This window comes from Rhinopithecus roxellana, chromosome 12, assembly GCF_007565055.1.
Source record: "Rhinopithecus roxellana isolate Shanxi Qingling chromosome 12, ASM756505v1, whole genome shotgun sequence".
NCBI lineage: Eukaryota > Metazoa > Chordata > Mammalia > Primates > Cercopithecidae > Rhinopithecus > Rhinopithecus roxellana.
In genome coordinates, this window is record NC_044560.1 from 119,859,852 (window position 1) to 119,882,394 (window position 22,543).

Consider the following 22,543-nt stretch of genomic DNA (forward strand, 5'->3'; position numbering starts at 1 on the left):
TGGGTGTGTCTATTCACCAGCTAAAGCGACACTAAAATAACAGTCACAGTTTACAACGTATGTGATTGGTTGTATTTGGAAGCATGAGAAACTGTAGCCATGCTGCATTTCTGTAAATCTACAATAACATCCCTCTTGTGACCCCAGCTTGCAACATAAAAAATAGGGCTTTGCCAATAACTCACGTATACTTATATAGTCCTCTCCTCCCCCACTCCACTGCTTCTCCCAACACAGAATAACCAACAGCCTGAATCCTGGGCATCTCTTTCTTTGAATTTCCTTTCTGTACTTTCCCCTCTCTTCAGAGCTGTTTGGGAAACTTCATGTTAATAATTTCAATCAGGTTGTAGCCAGGCCCTGCTGTCCTAAGAACCAAAGCTGTCACTTAAAAATGACTTTGCAGTTCTTGCCCTCATCTGCTTTCATCCCATGCTCTCCACAGCCCAGAGATCTTTGTTTCCAGGCAACAGCAGGGCTTTCCCCAGGCGGATGGGTTCTTTAAAGGAGGGGCAAAAATTTTCTTCTGCTTGTCTGTGTACAGCGTCAGCACCACCGAACGCTAATGCTTGAATGGTTTAGAACTGCGGACAGCTCATACCAGACAGATTCAGCACCACGGACAGCCCCCAAGACAACTCGTGATGTGAATGGTTCAGCACGGCAGACAGCCCAAGCCTCGCAGGATAGCCCTGCTGGAAATAGTTCAGCACCACGGACAGCCCTGCTAATATCCATCAGAGCCCCGGGCGGCTCAGGCCAGAATGGTTCAGCACCACGGGCAGCCTCCCAGCCTCGCAGGACAGTGCCTCCCAGCCTCGCAGGGTAGCGTGTGCCTGGACTATTCCAGCATCAGGGAGAGCCCTGCTGGACTGGTTCTGCAACATGGATAGGAACAAGTGTCATTTCGCCACCACCTGTGCTAGATGTAGGCGCTCTTCTGAGTTGATTCCTGAGCCCACACTGCAACCCTCACCCCTGGAGGCTCTGATGGGGCTATTCGGGTAATCCAGGCTCTTCTGGAGCTGACCTCAGAAACGCAGGCATCCAACAGTTAACATGCCCAAAAGGGAACTCTGGATTTCCTCCACAAAATAAACTTGATCCCAATTAGTGCACTTCAGAGCACTCAGTTGCTCAGGCCCAAAGCCTGGAAGTCTCCCTTGATTCCTCTTGTTCTCTCACATCTCACACTCCAGCCATTAGTGAGTTCGCTCAGCTCCGCCTGTAGAGCAAATCCTGAATCTACCCACTGCTCTCCATCCCCACTGCCACTGCCTTACTCCAGGCCACCGTTGCTTCTCACCTGATTTACTGCAAGAGCCTCCTAATTGATCATCCTACTTTATTGCCCCTTCTAGTGCATTCCTCACAGAGCAGTTTCAGTGACCCCTGGAAAATGTAAACCACAGTCTATCACACCATTCCTCAGTACTTTCCACTACTTTCCAATACACCTACAATAAAATTCAAAGCTCTTCCTGTGGCTTTCGTGACTCTGGATGCCTCTCTATTTTTTTTTTTTTTTTTTTTTTTTAGACGGAGTCTCACTCTGTCGCCCAGGCTGGAGTACAATGGCGTGATCTTGGCTCAGTGCAACCTCCGCCTGCCGGGTTCAAGCGATTCTCCTTCCTCAGGCTCCTGAGTAGCTGAGACTACAGGTGCGCGCCACCATGCCCAGCTAATTTTTGTATTTTTAGTGGAGATGGGGTTTCACCATGTTAGCCAGGATGGTCTCGATCTCTTGACCTCGTGATCTGCCCGCCTCAGCCTCCCAAAGCGCTGGGATTATAGGCGTGAGCCACCGCGCCCAGGCGCCTCTCTATCTTACATCCCATTACACTCTCGCTTTCCTGGTCACACTGGCCGCACCACCTCCTTGTTGGTTCCTCAGGGCCTTTGCGGCTGGTGTGCTCTGTCCGTGGTGCTGAGCGCATTCTAGTGTGGATTCAACTGTAATTGTCTCCTTTCCACCATATGGTTCTTAGCTCAAAATGTTACCTTTTCTAAAAGACCTTCCCTGACCATCCCCGTCTAAACTGGCTTCAAAGTTACTATCACAGTGATTTATTTCACAGAATTTAGTACTTCACAGAATTTAGCACAAACTATATTTCATTTTGCACTTATTGGTTTACTTGACATTGTCTGTTTTCATCATTAGAATGTAAGCTCCATGAGGCCACAGACATCAGTTGCCTTAGCTACCCGGAGCAGCATCTTCACATGGCAGTTGTTTAACAAATAGTAGTTGAATGAGTGAATGAATGAATGAGTGGATGAATTCTCAGCCCTGCATTAATTTTTCTTTTCCTGGCTAGTCATGGAGCCCCAGAAAGGTGTCAACAGCACTCACCTCCTGATAAAATTGTGGTCCAGGGTTTGAGGCCTGTGTTGGGGTCCCCAAGGTCACTGTCAGGTTTGATGCTTTCCTGGGAGGAGGACTCAAGAGAGACTCAGCACACAGTCATATGCACGGCTATGATTTACTACAGTGAAAGCATACAAAGCACAATCAACAAAGGGAAAAGGCCCATGGGCATAACACATCTGTACTCCACCCCTTGACTTGCCATGAGGCTATGGCAAGACAGAGAATGTGTTATGTTACATCAGGATAATGAAGAATTGGACCCAATAACTCAATCTACCACACCTAGTGGTGGCATGTAGCTATAATTTATTAATGGTGATTTTATTTCCCTTTTAGGTTATGGCACTTGAAACTGGTTTTCCATTCATAGGAGTGCTGTAAAGTTTCCATTTACAGGTACTTCTTAAATGGTTTTAGAAAACAAATTCATTTTAAATACAATTATTAAGTAAATAAGAATGCGGGGATGTTATGTGGAAATGAAAGCAATCATGAAGATATTAATCGTTGCTGCAGAAACAGGGTAAACATTGAAAAAGGATATTTGAGCAGTTGAAGTTTGAGAAACATTAAAGTAAGACATAAAATAGGATTACAGGGCTCTCCCTTCATTGTTTTCTTCTCTTTCAGGAAGAAATCACCTCTAAGGGGTCACTCAGTAACATTCCTTTGGGCCAGGCATGGTGGCTCATGCCTGTCATCCCAACACTTTGGGTGGCTGAGGCAGGTGGATCACCTGAGGTCAGGAGTTCGAGACCAGCCTGACCAACATGGAGAAAACCTATCTCTACTAAAACTGCAAAAATTAGCTGGGCATAGTGGCACAAGCCTGTAATCCCAGCTACTCAGGAGGCTGAGACAGGAGAATCGCTTGAACCCGGGAGACAGAGGTTGCGGTGAGCTGAGATTATGCCACTGCACTCCAGCCTGGGCAACAAGAGTGAAACTCCATCTCAAAAAGAAAAAGAAAAAAAAATCCTTCCCTCAGAATTCTGGGGTAAGGATTTAACCTCTTTTTCCAAATGGATGTTGGAAAAACTTCAGTCCATTTTGAAATAACCATAATTCATCTGGACTATGAGGGTTATAACTGGAGATTTTCTCCCCATATTGAGGACCTGCTATTCAATAATTATAATGACAAACCAGTGACATTTACTGAGCACTCAAAACTAGGAGGCATATGTATTAACTTCTAGGATGTTCACAATAACCCTATGAGGTAGAAAATATTATTGTGCCCATTTTGCAGGTAAGGAAACGGACACCAAGTTAATTCACTTCCCAAAGTTATACAGCTAGTACATGGTTAGATCTGCATCTGGGTGCCTGGTTCCTAACCCTCTCAAGACTCTGTGACCTGGGGCAGCTCCCCTGGTCTCCTGTACTAAATGTCTCGTTATCAAAGGAAGTGATGAGGATTGGATGAAATGTCTAATTCTTGACAGTTCATCTCTCTTCTCTGCACACTCTGAACTATCTTTGGAATGGCAGGAAACTCATCTCCTAAACATAGCAATGAAGGAAGTTTCCCCTCCCAATTACATAACCTATCTGAAAACTCCTAGGCAAACCCAATCTCAGCTCTTCCATAATCTTGCTGTGTGTCCTTCACACAACTCATTTAACTCCTTCGTGCCTCAGTTCCCTTCTCTGTAAAATGGCGATAATAATATTTCCACTTTGGGCTGTTGGAATTAAATGAGATAATATTAATGAGAGGCCTTTCCTTATAGTATTTTTTGGATAAACGAGAGTTATTTTTGCTTTTCTGAATAATCAGGGTAATTCAATTTTCTATCCATTTGGAAAAGGAGGTTAAATCCTTACCTCATACCATTCAAAAAAATTCCAGAAGGTTCAAACAAAATAAATATATAAAATAAGACTGTAAAATATAAGATTATCCAGGAAAATGTGTTTATGAGAGTAGGGTGAGGCCAGGTGAAGTGACCCATGCCTGTAATCCTAGCACTTTGAAAGGCTGAGCTGGGAAGAACAGTTGAGGCCAGGAGTTTGAGACCAGCCTGGGCAACATAGTGAGACCCCCTTTCTACAAAAAAATTAAAAATTAGCCAGGTGTGGTAGCACATGCTTGCAGTCCCAGCTACTCAGGAGGCTGAGGCAAGAGCATCACTTGAGCCCAGGAGTTCAAGGCTGCTGTGAGCTATGATCACACTACTGCACTCCAGCCTGGGTGACAGAGTGAGACCCTGTCCCAAAGAGATGGGGTGGGGGGAGGGAGAGACAGAGAGGGAGAGAGAGAAGGGATAGAAGGCTGAGGAAGGGCATCTTAAGACGTTAAAAGCAAAAAATATAAAATTAAAAGGATATCTTGGATTTTTATTAAAATTCAGGCAAAACTTCAGGCACTCTGTAAACACAATAAAAACATAAGGGAGAGGCCAGGAGAAAATATTTGCCACAGAGAGAGTAACAGGCGAACGATTAATATGCAGACTATAGAAAGAATACCTATTAATCAGTAAGTAAAAGCTATATAAACAAATAGAGCAATGCGGAGAGGAGACAAACAGGTAATTCGCAGAAGAGAGAATAAGCCTGTTCAAAAACATGTGAGTTTACTTCTCACTAGTAATCAGGGGAATGTAGCTAAGATTACGCAGGCACACCGTTTTCCTCCTACTTACGACTTTGTCGAAAATTTTAAAAATTTAACGTAGCCTCCATGAGAGCAACTTGGCTGTAGTCACTGCAATGGCAAATTTGAACAACAATGGTCATTGATAATAATAGCAGCTATTAGGAACTGTTGTAAGAACTGCACGTGTATTACTTATCATTGTTATTATTGTTTTACTTTCACAGAAAATCCTGGGACTTGGTAACCATAATTATTCCCACTTAACAGCATGGGCAACCGAGGCACGGAAATGGTAAGCAACACACCCGAGGACTCACTAGTAACTAATAGCAAAACCAGCCGCTGCCCCAGGCGGTGGGGCCTCAGGGTCCCCGGGCTGCCACGCCCTGCCCCAGCTCCTTCTCCCTTCCGCCCACCCCGGACTCCCGGTTTGCAGACTGGAGAACCACGGGGGGCGTGCGCAAAGCCGCTGGCCTTGGGGCATCTGTCGCAGGGGACCTCGAACATAACGTACGTGCCCATCAGCTGGGGATGGACCAGCTCGGTACCACACCCCCCTGCACCACGCCGCGGGTACACGGCCTCTGCGGCCCCTCCACTGCCTTCCCCACGCCCCTCCAGGTGCAGGCTTCCCGGGGGTGGAGGAGGGGAGGAGGCCGCCCACGCTCCCCAATTCCCCACCTCCCACCTCCCACTCCCCCCACCCCGCAGCCTCCGCGTCTGCGCAGCCGCAGTCAGTGCGGCGCCAGCTCTGCAGAGCCCAGACAGGGTCTGGTTGGGGAGGGTGAGTCCTTCGAGGGACCCCCGCGGGCGGGAAGGAGGCAGAGAAAAGGGGCTGGGGGCTCGGGCGGCGATCCGGGGAGGCGCGCGCGAGTGTGGATGCGCAGAGTGTGTGTGTGCATGGGTGGGGGTGAAGGGCAGAGCCGCTCCAGGGATGGGGTCCGGGGAGGGGGGCGTCTCCAAGCCGGTCCGGTGGGAGAGGGCCGGGGTCTGTCGGGGTCGCGTCTGTTTCTCCACAGCGGCGGTCTGTGTCCTGGCTTGGGGTTGCAGGTGAATTCCAGCCTCCGCGTCAGGAGGGGAGCCCGGACCTGCACTGAGAGTGCACTGATGGTCTGTGGACCCTCGTGGGGCGGCGCGGGCACGGGCGCCCGTCTCGCGGGGACCCCGTGTCGATGTTCGCTCCTCCCTGGGTGTCAGCGCACCTGCCCGCGTGTGCACCTGTGCGTGTTCGCGTCGTGTGTCCGCCTGGGCCCCTGTGGACCACCCTGCAACGGTGGGAGCGCAGGCTCTCAGCAAACAGGTGCTGCAGCCCCGCCCCCACTCTTCTGAGCTGTGTGACTTTGATCAAGGGACTTCCCTGTCTGTCAAAAGGCAACATGGTAGTGTCTGTAGCGAGAGGTATGGCGAGCTTTATGTGAGAAAAGGGATTCGCAGTGCTCAGCAGGACTGGGCACAAGGAGAGTCCTGGGCTCCAGGAAACACTGCCGATATAGTTATTGCTTTTGTTGTGGTTGCTGGTAGTCGTTGTTGTGACTGCGTCTCCATCCTCTCAGGGGATGACTTGTTTGCTATTTCACCAAGAACACTCAGGCTGTGGAGTGTGAATCCCCCCCCCCACCATACCTCTGTCTCATCCCCTTTCCTTCTTCCTCCTCCATTCACTGCAGATCCAGCTTCTCCTGACCTTGACCTGATGGCTCCTGTCTTACCCATCTGTCACCCTGCTTGCCTGCATTTTCTCCTTTTCCATGCCGTCCCCTCCCCTCAACCTAGATCCATGATTAATTATGTCTCACATTAAAAACAAAGCCAAACAGAACCCCAAAGCAATAAACAAAGCAGAACTCCCTGATGGTACTCTGTAACACTCTTTCTCATGAACGTCCCGTAGGAATTTTCTTCCCCTGAAAAATATCTAGGCAGCCTCCTCTCCTCACTCCCAACAGACTCCTCAACCCACAATGAGGTTGCAAATGGGCAACCCCAGGGTCTAATTCAACCCCACAACTTGTGCTGTTTGACTACAGGTGTCTTCCTGTTACACACTGGAAATAATTATTGACATCATGAAATGTAGAAAATGCCATCTGAAAATACAGATTTCCAGTCTTCTTTTGAGAAATCACAGGATGGTTGACATCAGTCCCAAGCATTTGCTCTGCAAACATTAGCTGAGTTGCACGGTGCAGCTTCTTCAGACAGGAGACCTGATCTCTCTTTTGCTGCACTCCCCACGGTCCCGGTCGTCTCTTCCCATGCCATACATCCGCTGCCATTTGTTCATGTGCACCTTACAACAGAGAAATATTTCTCTGGACCTATATTTAATTTTCATGTGTAGAAAACTCACAGTAAAAGAGTACTCTTGATTCATTGATTGAAAGAGTACTCTTGATTCATTGATTCATTGATTGGTTTTTTGAGACAGAGTCTTGCTCTGTCACCCAGGCTGGAGTGCAGTAGTACGATCCTAACTCATTGAAGCCTTGAACTCCCAGGCTCAAAGGATCCTCCCAGTAACTGAGACTACAGGTTCGTGACACCACATCTGGCTAATTTTTTTTTTTTTTTTTTTTTGAGATGGAGTCTCGCTCTGCTGCCCAGGCTGGAGTGCAGTGGCCGGATCTCAGCTCACTGCAAGCTCCACCTCCCAGGTTTACGCCATTCTCCTGCCTCAGCCTCCCGAGTAGCTGGGACTACAGGCGCCCGCCACCTCGCCCGGCTAGTTTTTGTATTTTTAGTAGAGACAGGGTTTCACCGTGTTAGCCAGGATGGTCTCGATCTCCTGACCTCGTGATCCACCCGTCTCGGGCTCCCAAAATGCTGGGATTACAGGCTTGAGCCACCGCGCCCGGCCTTTATTTTTTATATTTATAATATATATATTTATTTTTTATATTTATGATATAAATATATTTATTTTTAATATTTATAATATAAATATATTTATTTTTTATATTTATAATACAAATATATTTATTTTTTATATTTATAATACAAAAATATTTATTTTTTATATTTATAATACAAATATATTTATTTTTTATATTTATAAGTATATATTTATATACAATAATTATATACTAAAATATATTTGATTATTTAAATACATATATATTCTATTCACCCATGTTGCCGCCTATATCCTTTTGTGGGCCCCTCTCATTACTGAGCTGTACTACTCCCCTGAATGCATAAACTGCAATTTATGTCTGCATTATCTTGTTGATAAACACCTGTTTTTTTTAGCATTTTCATTATGCCTATGAGTGCTTCTGGCTATGCATATAAACCACTGCGTTCTTATGAATGGTTATGAATACAGCAGACATCAACATTCACGCACACGCGTGTGTGTGGACACAGGTTCTCATTGCTCCTGGCTAAGTGTTGGGGGTTTAATCACCAGGTCCCAGGGTGCTCAGCTTTCCTAGATGTTGCCAAATAGTTTTCCAAAGTGATTGAGCCGACAGACACATCCACCAGCAGGCATGAGTCAACCTGCTTTAAAACTCTACCTCAGTGGGTTTCAAAGGCAAACTTTGGATCACTGTTGCAAAGGGAAAGCCAGTATCACTTTTAATGTTTATTTCTTACTGAGGGGAAGCTCTGTGCTGCCTGCTTTGCCTGCCTGAAGCTGCTCTCCCTTTGTTAGAAAGGAAGCTCAGCGAGAGAGATGCTAAAAGCATAGGGGCACCCAACAGAGACTTTCTCTTTGAGGTAATGCGGAGGATCACAGGGGCTGACGCAGGAGATGCTTTTTCTCCCTGGAATTCAGTGTCAGAGATCCCTGGCTGTGCCTGAAATCTCCACCTGGACTGTCTAGGAGGTGAGAGCATGCAGGGACAGTAGTGCCCACTCCTGGGCATTGAGAATCTCATAACTAGAGGGGTCTTGAGGAGGTTGAAGCTGGGGGCAGGGGAGTGGGGAGCAGGATCCATGGGCGAAGGGCTGAGTGGACCCCCAGGAGGCAGGGTGATGAACACGGTGGAGGTCACTCTATCCAGGGGAACAAAAACGCAGACTGGGACGGACCCTGGGCAGCAGGCAGGAGGGCAGAGTATTTTCTGAGGCAAGAGGAAGTGGACTTGAACAAGGATTGGATGTGGCAGGGGAGGCAGAGGCAAGTTGAAGATGAGTCCTGTAGAGATTGTTGGGGAGGACGGTGGAGTCCTGGCAGAGAGCGGGGGACCCAGGAGGAGGGAGTGCTGTGAGTGGGGCAGTGGGCAGAGGGGTCTGGGGAAATGATGAGCTTGAATTTGGGTTCTAGGGAAATGTGAGACACCCCGCTGCAGGAAGGAGACAGAAATGCTGATTGGTAATGCAGAAAAAGAAAGACATATTCTGCATATACACACACATATAAACATATATATTTTCTATTATGAAAACATTTCAAACACACTGTTCAGTGTGAGGATAGTACTGTGAACCACCATCTACCAACTTCCCAGATTCAGCATTTCTCATTTTCTTGTGTGCTCTTTCTTTGTGGGAGTTTGTTTTTTGTTTGTTTTTGTTTTTTTCCGTAAGTTCTGGGATACATGTGCAGAACGTGCAGGTTTGTTCCATAGGTATACATGTGCCATGGTGGTTTGCTGCACCTATCAACCTGTCATCTAGGTTTAAGCCCTGCATGCATTAGCTATTTGTCCTAATGCGCTCCCTCCCCTTCCCCCACCCCCCGACAGGCCCCGGTGCGTGCTGTTCCCCTCCCTGTGTCCATGTGTTCTCATTGTTCAACTCCCGCTTATGAGTGAGAACATGCGGTGTTTGGTTTTCTGTTCCTGTGTTAGTTTGCTGAGAATGATGGCTTTCAGGATCATCCATGTCCCTGCAAAGGACATGAATTCATTCTTTTTATGGCTGCATATGGGAGTATTTTAAAGCAAATCTCAGCCATCAGGTCAATTCACCCCTACGTACTACAAAAGCACCTCTAAAAGCTAAGGTGGACCTCTCCCTATCTATCCGTAAAGCCATTCCCGTACGCAACAAAAGTCACTGATACTACCTTGGGGTAGTCAAATACCCAGTCCATAATCACATTAATTTGGTTTTCTTTTAAAAAAGTTTTCTTTTCACAGAAGATTTAGTTTTTTAATCTGAGACCAAACATCATAGTCTCTACATGGTTTTAGTTGTTGAGTCACAAACTTCTTCTTGATCTACAGTGTCTGCCCCATGATTTTAAAATTTGACAGAACAATTTCTATTTACATAAGCCTAAGCAAAGAGAAAAAGGCTCACAAAGCTTTCCATTCACTCCAAGATAATTTACTTTTTTTAAAAGTTATTATTCACAAGGATAGTCTTTGGGTTACACATACAAAATTGATGATACAATTTCCTAAAACAGAAGCATAAACCAGCTTTAGAGTTTTAAGGCAAAGGGTTACATAATTATAAGTCCTTAGAGTTTAGATAGCTTCTTGCAAACAACCACCTGAATTTCAGGTTGATCAACTATATAGAATATGGGTATTAAATAATAGTTCATTTAAAATTAGACTTTTGAGACTGGGCACAGTGGCTCATGTCTGCAAATCCCAGCACACCGGGAGGCCCAGGTGGGGAGATCACTTGAGGTCAGGAGTTTGAGACCAGCTTGGCCAACGTAGTGAAGCCTCACCTCTACTGAAAATGCAAAAATTAGCTGCGCATGGTGGTGCACGCCTGTAATCCCAGCTACTCAGGAGGCTGAGGCAGGAGAATCCATGGAACCTGGGGGGCAGAGGTTGCAGTGAGCCGAGATCCTGTCACAGCACTGCAGTCTGGGAAACAGAAAAACCCTGTCTCAAAAAATAAAATAAAATAAAACAAAACAAAAAAGACTTTTAACCCCCATATGGTGAATGCATCATTTTTTATGACAACCAAGGAGAAATTGGGGGCCGTGGGGGGCTGGTGCGAAGACTAGGGCTCTTCTCTCTATAGCCAGAGGGATTCCAGGGGCAACCCTCTCTAAAACCCCCTCTATGGGCTTTGGGATGTGGACTGTGTGTGTGAATGTATGTGAGTGTGTGTGAGAAGTGTGTGAGTGTATGTGTGAATGTGTATGTGCGTGTATATGTTAGTGTGTGTGAGTGTATGAGTGTGTATGTGTGTGAGAGTTTGTATACGTGACTGTGTATGTGTATGCGTGTATGTGTATGTGAGGGCGTATGTGTGTGTGATTGTGAATGCATGTGAGTGTGTGTCTGTGAATGTATGTGTGTGTATGTGTATGTGTGTATGTGTTAGTGTGTGTGAGTTTGAGCATGTGTATATGTGACTGTGTGTGTATGTGTATACGTGTATATGTATGTGAGGGCATATGTGAGTGTGTGTATTCTGAAAGCATATGAGTGTGTGTGAATGTAAGTGTATGTGTGTGAGAGAGTTTGAGCGTGTGTATATGTGACTGTATGTGTATATGTATGTGAGGTGTGTGTGTGAATGTGTATGTGTGTGTATGTGTGTACGTGACTGTATGTATGTGTGAATGTGAGTGTGTATGAGTGTGTATATGTATGTTAGTGTATCGTGTGTGTGTATGTGAGTGTGAGTGTGGGCATGAGTATGTGAGTGTATGAGTGTGGGTATGAGTGTGTGTGCCTATGTGACTGTGTGTGTCTAGGTGCATGTGTGGCTGTATGTGTGTATATGAGTATGTGTGTGTGAATGTGTGTGTGAATGTGGGTGTGTACGAGTGTGTTAGTGTGTGTGAATGTGTATGTGTGTGTTAGTGTGAGTGTATGTGACTGTGTATGTGTTTATGTTTGTATGTATGTATATATGAGTATGTGAGTGTGTGTCTGCGTGTACCTGCCCATGACAAACATTCCCTTTCCAGCTTTGTCTCCAGAGCACTCTCTACCGTTTGACCTGCTGCGTGCTTTATTTGTTCCCTGCCTGTCTCTTTCTCTCTCTACTAGAATGTAAGCCCCAGGAGGGCAGGAATCTCCACTTGATTACTACTGTATTTCTAATGCTTAGAATCGTGTCTAGCCCCTGCTGGCCCTCTGTAACGATTCACTGCATGATGAAATGTTCGTCAGTCCTCAGGTTCTGAACCCTGTGCCTGGGGAACCAGAGAGGACCCTGGAGCGGGAGGAGAAAGAGAAGCTTGTCTCAGAAGCTTCACCTCCTCCTGGGGCGATGCAGAGTCTCAGTCCTGAGCAGACGCGGGGGCTGCTGGAGCCCGAGAGGACCAAGACGCTGCTGCCTCGGGAGAGCCGGGCCTGGGAGAAGCCTCCCCATCCCACCTGCACCAAGGACTGGGAGGCTGTGGAGGTTGGGGCCTCCAGCCATGACAGTGATGAGAAGGGTGAGAGGCAGGGGTCCTTTGGGAGGTGAGTGGGTGGAGGGGAAGGAATTGGCAGGGCCTAGGGAAAGACCAAACATTCACTCCTTCACTCATCCATTCAACAGCTATTCATGGGGCACTGTGTCAGTCAGCTTTTGCCGTGTAACAAGTCATCCCCAAACTTAGAGGCTTAAAGCAACAATCACATATTGGCTCATGATTCTGTGGGTCAGAAGTGTGACCTGCCCTCAGGGGACGCTTTTCCTGCCTGTACTTGTCTGTGTGGCCTCAGAGAGCTGGTGAGGCCACTGGTCGATCTCAGATGGCTTTACTCCCATGTCTGCTGGTGCTGGCTGTTGGCTGGCTTGGTGGTGCTGAGGACAGGTCATGTGTCTCCAGCAGGATTTTTCAGGGTTATCCTCATGGTGGTGCTTGCAGGGTTCTCAGGGAGGGCAAGAAAGGGAACACCCCAATTTTCAAGCACTGGAAGATTTGAAGGGGAAAAACACATGATCTTATTTGCATTTCAAAAATAATCCTCTAACTCAGTGGATTTCAACTGGGCATGGTCTTATACCCCACCTCTCCACCCCAGGTGATTTTTGGCAGTGTCTGGAAACGTTTAGGGTTATCCTAACTGTGGAGATGCTGCTGTTATCTGGTGGGGAGAAGCCAGTAGTGATGCTGATAAACGTCCTATCATGCACAGGACGTCCTATCGTGCACCACACAAAGCATGGTGCAGCTCCAAATGCCGATAGTGCCAAGTGTGAGAAACCCTGAGTCTCACTGCATGTGACAATGGATTGTAGGGCTAGGAAGTCAAGAATGGAAGGTGGGAGGCCAGTTAGGAGACTCCTGCAACTGTCCAAGAGAGAGGTGGGGTAAGTGGAGAGATTTGGGACACCTTTGGGAGGAGGAATCAGTTCTTGCTGATGGATGTGGAGAAGGGAAGGAAAAGAGAGGTATCACGATGACTTTTAGGGTTTGGGCCCAAACAGATGGATAAAGGGTAGTGCCATTTGCTGATATCTCAATGGCACCCCATAGCAGAAAGGGGCTGAGCCTTATATCGCCTACTAGGCACTGTCTTTTTCCTCAGGGGGATAAGCAGGCCTGGGACAGGTGTGGATAACAGAGGCCAGCTCTGCTAGTGAGGCTTGGAGCTCCTGGCTAGGGCTCAGGTACAGGAAGACTGGAAAATGCCAGGATTTGCCCAGTCTATTCAGCTTAGGGATGAGAAGGACGCTAAGGTTCTGACTGTGGGGACATGTCTCCACTAGTGTCTGTTCTTTGGAAGCTGGGGAAGCCTTCATCATCCTGGTTTACTTCTGTGGCTTTTTCTTCTGCTCCTTCACTCAGTTTCTGCCTATAGAGAAGGAACTCTTACTTACTGGACAGGTAAGGGAGTGAAGACTTAAGTGGCAGGGCACATCAGGTGACCCAGTTGAAGTTGTCTAGGTAGTTATAGAACAGAATTCAGGCCTCTCATTCTCTCAGCCCCATCTGAACCACATAGGCATGTGTGTATGTGGGGGGGTTGTGTGTTTGTGTGTGTGTGTGAGAGAGGGAGGGTGAGACAGAGAGAGAAGACTGTTAGTAAAGGGACAAGCTGCCAGTGGGAAGAGCCCACTCCCGCCGTCTAGCCACTCACTCATGGCTCCTTTTTCCTTCACTCCCACCCTCATCCAGACCTGTCTTCTCAAGAGACTGGGCTTTCCCAGGAGTGGAGTTCGGTGGAGGAAGATGACGAATCAGAGGGCTCCCAGGTACACTGGGGGGTTTGTTCCTTTTCCACAAATGTCCCGCTCTGTAGATCTCAGCAGTTTGTCACATTTGCATTCTCAGCTTGGAATTTACCTGCCCCATAAAAATCTCAAGAGATCTCTTGTGTCTGATCTCTATGGTGATCAGACACAGACTGGAGGGTCTCCATGTGGTGTGCGTAACTTAGTTCACACATACCCTCCAACACTTCCTTCATAAATCCATCTACCCATGCATCCACCTCTGTAATTCATCTTTTATCCACTTATTCATCAACTCTCCCTTCCACCCACCCTCTTACCTTTCCAATCACTCATCCATTCATTCATCCACCACTCAAACATCTACCAGCCATTCACTCATCTGTCCAGTCATTCATCCACCCAAACTTTTATTCACCTATTCATTTGTATACCCATTCCATCCATCCATCCATCCATCCATCCACCTTACATTTCATCTGTTTATACACTTATCCACCATCCATCCATCCATCCATCCATCCGTCTGTCCATCCATCCATCCATCCATCCATCCATCCATCCATCCATTCATCCATCCATCCCTATACTTTATCTGTTTATCCACTTATCCATCCATCCATCCATCCATCCATCCATCCATCCATCCATCCATCCATTCATCCATCCATCCCTATACTTTATCTGTTTATCCACTTATCCATCCATCCATCCATCCATCCATCCATCCATCCATCCATCCATGCATCAACCCATCCCTATACCTCAGCTGTCTATCCACTTATCCATCCACCCATAAACCCTCCCTTCCACCTACCCTCTCACCTTTCCATTCACCCATCCATTCATTCCGCTACCCATTGAACATCCACCAACCATTCATCTGTCTACTCATTAATTTACCCAACCTTTCATCCCTTATGCATCCATATACCCATTCCATGCATCCTTCCATCCACCCACCCATTCATCCATCCATATATCCAGTTATCCATACACATACTCATTCACCCTTTTATTCAGATGCCATCAATCCATCTATTCAATCCACCCACCTACATACCCATCCCATATCCACTCATCTGTCCACCCACCTATTCATCCCTCTACTACCTGTTGGCTGTGGTAGGATGTGGCTAGTATGCATCCACGCATATGCCCACTCATGCGTTCATCCATCTGTATCTATTCACACATCCAGTCATAAGGCCACCTACCAATCTATTCACCCATCCACCCACTATTCCATTTATCCATCCACTAACCATCTACTGAGTTTTAATCCACATACTACAAGTAAAACCAAAGAGAATCATCAAACACATTCCTTTCACTAAAAAAAACCTAATGTTTCATTTTTTGAGGAATAAGACATCAATATAAGAAAACCAATGGTTCTTTCATTTATACATTCATCTCATACATGAGAAAAATCACATAATCACTCTCAGTGAGCACATGAGAGTCCCATCCATCTCCCAATCATGTCAGGAATGTAACTCTGGCTGCCTCAAGCCAGAAAATGGATTTATTGACTCGTGGTGCAGAGGTGAGGGTGAGGGAAACAAACTGGCCAACAAACCATGATAGTGCAGAAATAAGTGCTGGGCACAGTGGGGAGGCCCAAAGGAAGAAGTTAACTGCATGCCAGGCGGTTTATTCTTGGATATCCTAGAGAGGAGGACACACCAGACCTGGGGTTTTCGGGATAGTAAGAATTCCACGGGCCTAACAGGGAAGGGAAGAGCATGTTCACAGGCAAGGTGGCATAGCACAGTATGGTTCGGGGACACTGAAGTTAAGGGCAGAGCAGTGGGAGATTTGGGTGAAAATATGGCTGGGATGACATCATTCATTCATTGCATGTCTATTTCTTGAGCACCTACTCAGTGCCAAGCAGTGTTCAATGCACAGAGCATACAATAGTAAGACAGAAATGGTCCCTGCCTTCATGGAGCTCACCGTCACCGAGGTAGACAGATAACAACTGAAATAAGCAGCTAAAATATGAATTGCACTGAGTGGTGATAACTGCTATGGAGAAAAATAAAGCAGGAAGGGGATTTGGGAGTAGGAGTTGGGGCTGGGGGTTGCCATTTTAAGAAGGGTGTCTAGGAAAGTCCCCACTGAGAGGAAGCTATTGAGTGAGGACCTGAAGGAGGTGGGGAGTGATACTGGCAGATGTCTAGAGGGAGCAGGCTCTATGCAGAGGACACAGCAAGTGCAAAGGCCCTGAGGTACAGATGTGCCTGGTATATTTGGGGAACACCAAGAGGGGTGGTGGTCAGCGTGGCTGAAGGGTGGGAGGGAGGACTAGTGGGTGAGGTCACGGAGGCGATGGGATGGATGACGTAGCGTCTCATGGACCATGGTGAAATGTGGGTTTTACTCTGAGTGGGGTGGGAGCCATTGGCGAGTTCTAGACAGAGGAGGAACGTGTTCTGATTTGGCCTTTAAGAGGACTCCTCTCTCTGCCAAGTCCCACACCGATGAGGTGGGATGTGTTTTGCAGGCAGTGGGAGCCATAGAACGGGTTTGGGGACTTAGAGAATGTGGGAGCCCATGTAGAAGGAAAGTGGGTTGGATGTGGCTGGGGTTAGAGTGTGGGGGGCAAAGAAGCAAGTCAGAAATGTGTAGTTAGGGAAAAAAGCAGAGAAGAGTTGCCACTTTCCTTCTGCATGTTACAAGCTTGATGTTACTCTTTTTTTTTTTTTTTTTTGAGTCAGAGTCTTGCTCTGTCGCCAGGCTGGAGTGCAGTGGCGTGATCTTGGCTCACTGCTCACTGCAACCTCCACCTCCTCTGTTCAAGCAATTCTCCTGCCTCAGCCTCCTGAGTAGCTGGGACTACAGGTGCACACCACCACACCCAGCTAATTCTTGTATTTTTAGTAGAAACGGGGTTTCTACATAGTAATGTTGGCCAAGAAGGTCTTGATCTCTTGACTTCATGATCCACCCACCTCGGCCTCGGAAAGTGCTGGGATTGCAGGCATGAGCCACGACACCCAGCCAGCTTGCTGCTATTCTAAGCGCATCTTATTATAACTCATCTAGTAACTGAACACTAATTAACTCCCATGATTAACTCATGAGCCCTGTGAGATCGTTAGCATGGTTTCCTCCTCTACAGATGAGGAAACTGAGGCAGAGAGAAACCAAATGGCTTGCTTTGCGTCCCACAATGAGTGGGTCGCAGAGCTAGCATAGAGTTTGGGCTTGGAGGCGAGGACAGGAGCCATTGGGACTCAGGACGTGTCGAGTCGGGAACCTGATGGCATTTCCAGATCTGTGGGACATAAAAGCTGCAGGAACAGGGGCAAGCCCAGGGGCAACACCTGAATTCTGATGTGGGGACAGGGCAGACGGAGGCTCTAGCCTCCAGCATAGGGATCAAGGAGGAAGTCTGGAAGAAATGACAATGTCAATTTTAGACCTGCTGCTTGGGAGAGGCCTCTGTGATATCATTCATTCACTCACTCGTTCGCCCAGTTGTAATCCATTGAACCAGCATTGATGGAGCACACACCAGGGGGCTGATAGGGGAGGGCCTCTCGTTGGCAGGCCCTGGGTCCGTTTTCTGCATGGACAGACCCTCCTTCCTGCAGACAACAACCCATTTCCAAAAAAGAAAGAGGAGCGGGCTGTCTGGAACCAGAGACCTTTGATGGCAGTTACAGCCTCATCGTGGGCCAGGAGCTGGCCTTCGTGCTCTACTTACCTTAATTTACTTGGTCCTCTTATCAGTCCTTAAGGTAGGACCTGTTTTCCCATTTTACAGATGGGAAAACTAAGGCACTGAGAGGTTATGTAACTTTCCCTTGTCATGCAACATGTAAATGGCAGAGCTAGGATTTGAACCCAGCATGTCTCTTAACCACTAGGTGTCCTGCCTGTTTGGGGCTTGATCCTGCCCTGAGAGAGGACTGGGGACAGAGATGAAGGCCTCTCCCTGTTCTCCTAGTCACTATACCTCCTGTGGAGAGGAGTGAGTGAAGAAGTAGAAGAAAGAAAAAGGGTTACTTTCCAGGAGGCAGAAGTTCCCAGTCTGTGGGCCCAGAGGAAAGCAAGCAGGGGAAAACCCATTCCCATTCCATAAAATGCAAGCGTATGTAACACCTTCAAATCTTATCTAAGTGCATGAGATTTTAAAAAGATCAATGCCCAGAATAACCCCTGGTAAAAGGTACTGTAAGAGGCCAAATTCATCCACAGTGTGAGAAGTTGGGGTAGTTACCTCTGAGGTGGGGGGGATTTGCGGGGTTGATAATGATCTGCTTCCTGTTTGGGGTGCTAGTTACGTGGTGTGTTCACCTTCTGAAGTTGCCTCAGGCTGTACACCTAGGATGTGTGCAACCTCCTCTTTCTACATTCCACTTCAACAGAATGTTTTAAGCTGGCCGGGCACAGGGACTCCTGTCTGTAATCGCAGCGCTTTGGGAGGCAGAGGCAGGCGGATCGCTTAAGGTCATGAGTTCGAGACCAGCCTGCATAACATGGCAAAACCCCATTTCTACTAAAAATACAAAAATTAGCTGGGCATGGTGGCACTTGCCTGTAATCCCAGCTACTCAGGAGGCTGTGGCAGGAGAATCGCTTGAACATCAGAGGCAGAGGTTGCAATGAGCTGAGATTGTACCGCTGCACTCCAGCCTGGGTGACAGAGTGAGACTCTGCCTCAAAAAAAAAAAAAAAAGAAAAGAAAAAAAAAAGAAAAATAAGTTGCTGTATATATCCTGCCAAACGTGTTTCCCTATATACTGAGACTGAATTGAGATTTGTGTGCCAGTGCTTGATTGAGGGTTGTGCTCTCCGGTGAAGCCCAGGAGGGAGTGAGGGAAGCTGGGGAGGGGAGGAGAGGGAACCAGGCAAGTATGTTGGTAGAACTGAAGTCCAGCCTCCGTCTTATCTCAGGGGAGCCCTGGAATGTGAATAGAGAGTTGTCCTCCTCTGGGCCGGGTGCAGTGGCTCAAGCCTGTAATCCCAGCACTTTGGGAGGCCGAGGCGGGTGGATCACGAGGTCAGGAGTTTAAGACCAGCCTGGCCAAGATGGTGAAACCTCATCTCTACTAAAAATACGAAAATTAGCTGGGTGTGCTGGCGGACACCTGTAATCCCAGCTACTCGGGAGGCTGAGGCAGAGAATTGCTTGAACCCGGGAGGCAGAGATTGCCGTTAGCTGAGATTGCCACTGCACTCCAGCCTGGGCAACACAGCGAGAGTCTCCTTCTCAAAAAAAAAAAAAAAAAAAAAAAAAAAAAAAAAAAAAAGAGAGAGAGAGAGAATTGTCCTCCTCTGAGTCAATGGAATGGCCTTTTGTATCCCATATGAGTTATTGTTGGCTGTGGACTGCCCTGGAGGGCGAGTTAACCTCCTGGGTAATCCTCTAGGAAGGAGGATCTCATTAGCAAAGGGCATTTGTCAGAAGAGAAGGAGCAACTACAAACTGTAAACCATACAACTTGCAGCCAATACCGCTAGCATCCAGGGGAGAGCTGCATCAGCCTGAAAATCAGAAATAAAGAGGAACTAGGTGAGGCATCTATGGGTCTATTATGTGTGATGTGGGTAAAATTACTGGATTTCAGATGACCTGTATTTATTACATTTTCTTAACTTTATATTCTGCTTTTCAAAATTGAAGTATAATTATTTCCAATAAAATGCACTAACCAGAGAGTGTTTACACACGTACATCCATGTAACCAACACCCCAATCAAGATATTGAGTGCTGTCATCATTCTAGAACATTCTCTTATTTTCCCTTTTGGTCCCTCGCACTCCCCAGCCCTGGAGGCAACTACAGTTCTTGATTTCCACTTGCATGGATTAGTTTTGCTTGTTGTTGAATTTTATCTAAATACTGTCATGTAGTAAACTACACATATATTTTTTAATTCCACAAAAGGAAATTATGGCAAAATTGTTATTGCTCCAATTGGCATTGTCACTTAATACATGCTGGACAGTTTTCCATTTAATACATATTGATTATCTTCATTGTATTTCAAAGTTACTTTTTACTGCTGCCAAATGTTCTCTAGCTCCTGTTGTGTCAGACCCATTTCCTTGGCTGATGAATTGTTAGGCTGCCATTGTTGTGACTGTTACAGAAGGCAATGCTACAATGAGCATTTGTTCAGTTGGCCCAATTTTATGCATAGATTATGAGGAACTTTATACAAATTCACATTCTCTGGTTCTCCTCAGATACATTGAACCAGAAAATCCAAAGGGGATCCCAAGATATTTGAAAAACTCTCCCAACAACTTTTGGGGCTCTACCAGGTTTGGGAACTGCTTAAGTGGGTCATTGTCCCTAGGTATCTGGTTGTAAAGGAAGATTTGAAATGAGGTACCATCCAGAGGGAATCAGCAGGCTAGAGGGAGGAATTTGTTTTCAAAGATTAGAAATGTGAATTCCGGCCGGGCGCGGTGGCTCAAGCCTGTAATCCCAGCACTTTGGGAGGTCGAGACGGGCGGATCACGAGGTCAGGAGATCGAGACCATCCTGGCTAACACGGTGAAACCCCGACTCTACTAAAAAATACAAAAAAAAAAAAAAAACTAGCCGGGCGACATGGCGGGCGCCTGTAGTCCCAGCTACTCGGGAGGCTGAGGCAGGAGAATAGCGGGAACCCGGGAGGCGGAGCTTGCAGTGAGCTGAGATCCGGCCACTGCACTCCAGCCTGGGCGACAGAGCAAGACTCCGTCTCAAAAAAAAAAAAAGAAAGAAAAAAAAAAAAGAAATGTGAATTTCATCAATGATTTATAATATATTTTAATAATTCATAGTATGTGTCCTTCCATTTTTCTTCTTTCACAGGATTTTTTTCAGCGTTCACCATTGCCTAACTTTCCAGATAATCCATTATGTCTTGTGCATTCACCATTCACTTCCTTGATATTTTAATAGCAATTGCATGAAATTCATCATTAATTTGGAAAATTGTCATCATTAAACATTTTGTCTTCTCATCTCTTATCATGGTATGTTTTTTCATTTATTAAATCATTCAACAAATATTTACAGAGTTCATACCCTGTTCCAGGCACTGGGACTACAGTAGCAAACAAAGCAAGGGTTTGCCGTCTTGGTGCTTACAGTGTCATTGGAGGAAGAGATGATAAACATACATAGCATGTCAGGTGGTGATAAGAGCGTGGAGAAAAAGACAAGGGGCATGCACAGTGCAGGTCTTTGTTGGGAAGCGGTTATGCAGGGCATCCTGGTTTACATAGGTAGTGAGGGAAAGGTTTTCTAAGGACTGACAGGCAAGCTTTAAGGGTATCTGGAGGAAGAGCATTCCAGGAAGAAGAGCTCGTAACTACAAAGGCTTGGAAGTGACTGTGGCTGGAACAGAGTGAGAAAGGCAAGGAATGACGTCAACTTTAGAAGGAGCACTCTGACCCATGGACAAGAAATTGGGTGGGATTATCAAGATAAGAAAGGAAATTCTGTATCAAGAGTACAAGATAGATGACAGTGGCTTTGACCAGGGTGGTGGTAGTGAAGGGGAGGGAAATGGTCATATTTTGAATGTTTTGAAGATAAAGCCAATAGTATTTGCTGATGTCTTGAATGTGGGTGGCGACAGAAAGACAGGAGTCAAGGATACCACAGCTGGAGGTCTGGAGGGGCCTGAAGGAGTAATGGGAGGAAAACTGCATGAGGAGCTTTTGTGTGTGGCGGGGGACATTAGAAAATTTGTTTGGGGACATGTGAAATTTAAGATGTCCATCAGATATCCAACCGGAGATGGCAAATAGGCAGTGAGATATATAGTTGGGTCAAAAAATACACATACATATGCATGCACACACATATCTCTTGAGGGGTGAGGTCATTAGCGCATAGACGGTATGTTAAAACTGAGATTTAATATACCAATGAGATTTTGAAATTGTCATCCCATTATTTGAACATTTCCTCTGAGAGAGCATAGTTATGTTACATTCATTTGTTTATCTTATATCTAGTTACTCAGCTGTACCGTTTTAAATTCAAACAGCTTTTCTCTTGATATGACATTTCATTTCTAATCATATAAGTCTATTTTCCTGCAAGTAACAATGGTGGCCCCTTCCTTTCCAATATTTATCCTTTTCCTTTTTTCTGTTTCAGGGCTTTGTGGAGTGGTCAAAAGCTCCACAACAAACAACCATAGTCTTGGTAGTGTGCGTGCTTTTTTTGTTCCTGGTTTTAACGGGGATGCCTATGATGTTTCACATCTAACTAGAATGGTGGCTGTTGTTTTAAAAGTTTAATTTAATGAAATAGATGCCCTGCGTTATGTTAAGGAAGTGTGCTAGTTAAAAATCAGGAATAGGTGTTGAATATTTTCAAATGCCTTTCAAACATCCTTTGAGATGATTTAAAAATTTTTTTTGGTGTGAGTTTTCACATACTTTATTTCCATGAAATGAAGACATCATTGATTGTAAAACATTATTTTGTATACTACGGAGAAAGAAAAATGCTAATAATCGTAAGATGCCACCAACTGGAAGATATCTCCTGACTTTGAGA

At 46.2% G+C, this 22,543-nt stretch overlaps 1 protein-coding gene across 1 annotated transcript; it reads left to right on the plus strand.

The window, feature by feature from the left end:
* The first annotated feature begins 5,255 nt into the window (after positions 1–5,255).
* SMIM17 (small integral membrane protein 17) lies at positions 5,256–22,249 on the plus strand. The gene is made up of 4 exons (XM_030941601.1): positions 5,256–5,271; positions 12,020–12,288; positions 13,960–14,036; positions 22,139–22,249. Exons 2-4 carry the CDS (start codon positions 12,120–12,122, stop codon positions 22,247–22,249), a joined length of 357 nt encoding a protein of 118 aa, XP_030797461.1. The 5' UTR covers positions 5,256–5,271; positions 12,020–12,119.
* The last annotated feature ends 294 nt before the right edge of the window (positions 22,250–22,543 follow it).

Coding starts and splice junctions, on each gene's coding strand:
- SMIM17 (XM_030941601.1), top strand. CDS start 12,120: ATGCAGAGTCTCAGTCCTGAGCAGACGCGGGGGCTGCTGGAGCCCGAG. Junction 12,289..13,959: donor CCATGACAGTGATGAGAAGG/GTGAGAGGCAGG, acceptor ACCCTCATCCAG/ACCTGTCTTCTCAAGAGACT. Junction 14,037..22,138: donor ACGAATCAGAGGGCTCCCAG/GTACACTGGGGG, acceptor TTTCTGTTTCAG/GGCTTTGTGGAGTGGTCAAA.